Source organism: Wasmannia auropunctata, unplaced genomic scaffold, assembly GCF_000956235.1.
Source record: "Wasmannia auropunctata unplaced genomic scaffold, wasmannia.A_1.0 LD336101.1, whole genome shotgun sequence".
In the NCBI taxonomy this organism is placed as follows: Eukaryota; Metazoa; Arthropoda; class Insecta; order Hymenoptera; family Formicidae; genus Wasmannia; species Wasmannia auropunctata.
In genome coordinates, this window is record NW_012026789.1 from 235,308 (window position 1) to 239,860 (window position 4,553).

Consider the following 4,553-nt stretch of genomic DNA (forward strand, 5'->3'; position numbering starts at 1 on the left):
ATTTATTAACAATTATTTATTTACGATTAGTCACTGTTAAAATTAAACTCAGTTTTTTTCTAAATTACACAGAAAATAAGCAGATTTATCATTTTATTTTTATTTTGAGCTTATTCTGTAAAAAATATTTATTGATATCATTATTTTGTTATCAATGATATCAATACAATTTTCACGATTATACATGTAATTAGGGATAAGACATATTTAGATTTTGTAATATACATATACAGACAGAATCAGAAGACACGGTAGTGGCTTGGTGTCAAGTGTTTAAATATGTCAAGCCATGCCGGATCTCTTAATATATATTACAGGACAAAAAAAGCACGTAATTACAAGTCTAAAACTGTTCAAGATATTGAAATTTTGTAGTATTAATTTTGAAATATAATTTTGTAATAACTCATTCCAGAGAAATAAAATTATGTTTATTGCGTCGCGGTAGAAGCGAAGGCGGACGGTTGAATCAAAAGATTGAGAGACGATTAAGCGAATAGAGTTTATTTCGACAATTACAAAAAACCAACAAAGAAAAAGAGAATTACAAAGATTATTATCGTAATCGCAAGTTCGCGGCGAACGAACGGCAAGTTGTCGGTGCGACGGAGCAAAGCGAGCGACCGAAACCGAGAAAAACGAGAGCCTTTCTGAGAAAACTGACTAGCCTCCGGACGGGAGCTCTGCTATTTATACTCGAGGCATGTTGTTTGTCGAATATTTTTCTAATCGTGACAATGCCAAAAAAACAAGCGCGCCGGAATGCACACCGTCATGGGCACGTGATCGTGGAATGCCGGGTAAGTCAGCTGATGTCACGAAACGTCGGTCGCCGATCAGCTGTACTCCCGGAAGCCCTTGCTCCGTCCTGGTTGTTTACGCATTTTTTTATGATCGCATGATTTGGCGGTTTTGCACATTCCGCCCGCCTCGTCAGTCGCACTGACGAAAGAACAAATTTTATAGGTTGTAAAAGAATCTTCACCCTCGGCGTTTAAATCGTGTTCCTCCAACGAGATCAGCTACGACTAGAGGACTGTTGATGAGTCCCGCGTTAGCCACAATTCCCGGACTATTTGATTGCAACAAACAAGGATATGAGTCTTCACTCGCGAGCCGACGGCGTCTCGCTGACCTCCCCTTCTTCGGTCGCGCGACTCGGCGGCAGTAGCACGATTTTATGCACTGGAAGCTCGAGCGTGCTCCTGGCCGTCCGCACGCTGACGACTCGAACCTGGTCGTCCTCGCCTGGGTGGACGGCCGTGATGCGTGCTAGGGGCCATTTGCACGGCGCCGTCAGATCCCCCCGAATGAGTCATAGATCCCCGACACACGGATTGTCGCCTTTCGTCCACCATTTCGGTCGTGTTTGAAGTGCGTGCAAGCACTCCTTAGACCACCTGTCCCAAAAGTGGTCACGCATCTTCTGGACGAGTCGCCATCGCGGCAAACCTCCCGTTGGCGCGAGTGACAAAGACGGTTCCGGAACGGCATTGAGGGGCGCACCGATCAGAAAGTGCCCAGGCGTGAGCGCGGCCAAGTCCTCGGGATCCTCCGTTAAGGCCGTCAGCGGTCTTGAATTGAGGCACGCCTCGATCTGTGTCAGGAGGGTCGCCATCTCCTCATATGTGAGCGTTGTGTCCCCAATGACTCTCCAGATGTGGTGTTTGGTGGACTTGACGGCCGCCTCCCATATGCCCCCGAAGTGAGGCGCCGCCGGGGGGTTGAACCGCCATCGCACCCCTTCGCTCGCGACCGCGTCCACCAGAGAGCCTTTGTGCCCAGCCTCGCGAAACAGGCGTCGCAGCTCCGCATCCGCCCCTATAAAGTTTGTACCTTGATCGCTGTAGAGTGTCGAACATAAACCTCGCCTCGACACGAAGCGCTTGAAGGCTTCCTTGGAAAGCCTCGGTGGTATAGTCCGACACCACCTCCAGATGTACTGCCCGCGTGCTGAGACACACGAACACCGCCAGGAACGCCTTATGCGCCTTGTGTCCGCGCCCCTTCGTCGTCCGCAGCAAGATTGGGCCTGCGTAGTCCACTCCGGAGTGTGTGAACGGGTGGGACTCTCTTACTCTTGGAGGAGGCAAATCACCCATCAGCGGACGCGGCGCTGCCGCCCGCCATCGTACACACGTGGGGCACCTGTAGATGCACCGCCTCACGGTCGCTCTGCCTCCCGGGACCCAGAACCGCTGACGAAGCAGTCCCAGTGTAAGCTGCACGCCACCGTGCAGTGTGCGCCGATGGCATGAATCCACCAGCAGCGTCGTTAAATGCGAGTCGCGTGGCAGAATGAGGGGGTGCCGCTCGTCCCTACTCAGCATGGCATGCTTCAAGCGGCCGCCGACTCTCAGCAGTCCGCGCTCATCGGCGAAGGGCGTCAGCTGGAGGAGGCTGCTACTTCTTGACAGCATCCCGCTTCGGGACACCGTCTTCCTCTCGCTCTCGGACCATTGTTCCTGCACCCTTCCGATCCACACGCACAAGGCCTTCTCGATTTCCGCTGGAGTCAAGGTACCTGCAACAGATGCACCGCGGCGAGAGCGCAGAACGCCCAACCAAACGACGGCACCACGCCGTGACCCTAAGCAAGCGACACAGTGCTGAAAAGCGCAGCAGCGTGGGGTCCTCCTCGACAGCGATGGCAGCACGCACGCGGCGCCGTTCGGAAATCTCCACGTCGTCCGTCAGTTCCGGTTCCTCGCAGCGACTGGGCCAGTCTCCCCGCGCGAGCCAGGCTGGACCTCGCCACCACAGCGGATGCTCCACCAACTCGCTCGGAAACAGCCCTCGTGAAGCGCAGTCGGCCGGGTTCTCCTCTCCAGGGAGGTGATACCATAGGGCCCCCGGCAAAGCGCGTTGGATTTCGGCCGTTCGGTTGGCGACGTATGTCTTCCATTTGGAAGGATGGCCGCGTATCCACGCGAGCGTCACCGTTGAGTCCGTCCACAGGTGAACTGGCGCAGAGGGAAGGTCAAGAGTCGCCCGCAGTTGCTCGACCAATCGGACCAGCAGGAAAGCGGCGCAAAGCTCAAGGCGCGGGATTGAGACCTGCTTGAGCGGCGCCACCCTAGTCTTCGCCTGGAGCATGGTGACTTGCTCATCGTGATGGCCGTCGCTCACCCGGAGATACGCCACCGCCGCATAGGCCCGCTCGGACGCGTCCGCGAATCCGTTGATCTCCACACCGCCGACCGCCGTCGAGGTGCGCAGCCACCGCGGCATCCGCAAGTTCTCCAGTAATTGGAGCTCCTCCCGGAGCCGCTGCCACGTCCGTTGGTCCTCGCTAAGCAAGGTCTGGTCCTAATCGATGCGCTGCATCCACAGCGCTTGAATGAGTATTTTCGCTCGGATCACCACTGGGGCGATCCATCCCAAGGGATCGAACAAGCGCGCTGTCTCTGCAAGCACGACACGCTTTGTGACGGTCTCCTCCTGGCGCAACCGAACACGGTATCCAAACGCCTCCTGGCGCGGGTGCCACTGGAGTTCGAGAGTGGAGTGACATTGCTCGGGTTCCCACTCACGGTGCTTGCAATACTGTCGGTGCTCTGGTGCGATGTCTTCCAAGAGCTCGTCCGCGTTGGTCGCCCATTTGCGCAGTGGAAAGCCGCCCGCCATGCAGAGCTGAATGAGTTGGTCGCGGATACTGCGACCCTCCGTCGAAGTGTCGGTCAGGACGTCATTGACGTAGACGTCCTGGCGGAGCACCCTGACGCCCTGCGGAAATCGCTCTCCTTCGTCCGACGCCAGTTGCTGCAAAGCCCGGATTGCCAAGAACGGAGCGCAGGTGAGCCCATAGGTCACCATATTCAGCTGGTACTCTTGAGTGGCATCGCGTCGATCCGAGCGCCAGACCACCCTTTGCAGGTCACGGTCGGCTTTGTGGACCAGGACTTGGCGGTACATTTTCTCAATGTCCGTGACCAGAACGAAGCGGTGCCGGCGCCATCTCAAGAGAACGTGAGGCAAGGTGGGAAGCAGGTTGGGCCCAGTCAGCAAGAGTGTGTTGAGTGAGTCACCGCTCGGCAGGCGCGAAGAGCCGTTGAAGACAACCCTGATTTTGCTAGCCTCTCCCTCACCCTTCATGACCTCGTGGTGTGGTAGGTAGCAGATGCGTGTCCCGCTACCTGCAAAGGACGGCTCGACTGGAGTCATGTGGCGGAGCCCCTCATATTTATCCATGAAGGCCGCATACATGGCGTAAAACTTAGAGTTTGTTTTGAATTTCCGCTTCATGCTCATCAACGTGCGTACCGCTGCCCGGCGCGAACCGTCGCACAGTGGGACGAACATCAATTTTTGCGGACATAGGCCATTTCTTTTGTATACAATAAAGAAAAAATATTTGGAATTAATGGAATTATTATTAGCATGTTGCTTTATGATCATTCTATGCCAATTGAATAGTTTTTTAATTCAAAAAAAGCAAAATTCAACAATTTTTTTACCGCTGGCATTTGCTAGGAGTTTCTTACCTACCCAAGACGCACCACGTGGAGGTTGCACAGTCGGTTTTACGTCTCGTGTGTGTGTGTGTGTGTGTG

General features: G+C 54.2%; 2 protein-coding genes across 2 annotated transcripts; both read right to left on the reverse strand.

Moving 5' to 3' along the window:
• Positions 1 to 1,622: 1,622 nt before the first annotated feature.
• Positions 1,623 to 3,231, reverse strand: LOC105460907. The gene is made up of 2 exons (XM_011707404.1): positions 2,571 to 3,231; positions 1,623 to 2,524 (listed from the first exon to the last, which is right to left on the reverse strand). The coding sequence occupies exons 1-2, from the start codon at positions 3,229 to 3,231 to the stop codon at positions 1,623 to 1,625; spliced, it is 1,563 nt and encodes a 520-aa protein (XP_011705706.1).
• Positions 3,232 to 3,309: 78 nt separating this feature from the next.
• LOC105460917 lies at positions 3,310 to 4,245 on the reverse strand. Its single transcript, XM_011707413.1, has one exon. The coding sequence runs from the start codon at positions 4,243 to 4,245 to the stop codon at positions 3,310 to 3,312; it is 936 nt and encodes a 311-aa protein (XP_011705715.1).
• Positions 4,246 to 4,553: the final 308 nt, after the last annotated feature.

What these genes read in the sequence shown, in the direction of transcription:
- LOC105460907 (XM_011707404.1), bottom strand. Translation starts at nt 3,231, where the DNA reads ATGCCGCGGTGGCTGCGCACCTCGACGGCGGTCGGCGGTGTGGAGATC. An exon ending in GGTCACGGCGTGGTGCCGTC is followed by an intron (nt 2,525 to 2,570) that starts GTTTGGTTGGGC and finishes CATCTGTTGCAG; the next exon opens with GTACCTTGACTCCAGCGGAA.
- LOC105460917 (XM_011707413.1), bottom strand. Translation starts at nt 4,245, where the DNA reads ATGAAGCGGAAATTCAAAACAAACTCTAAGTTTTACGCCATGTATGCG.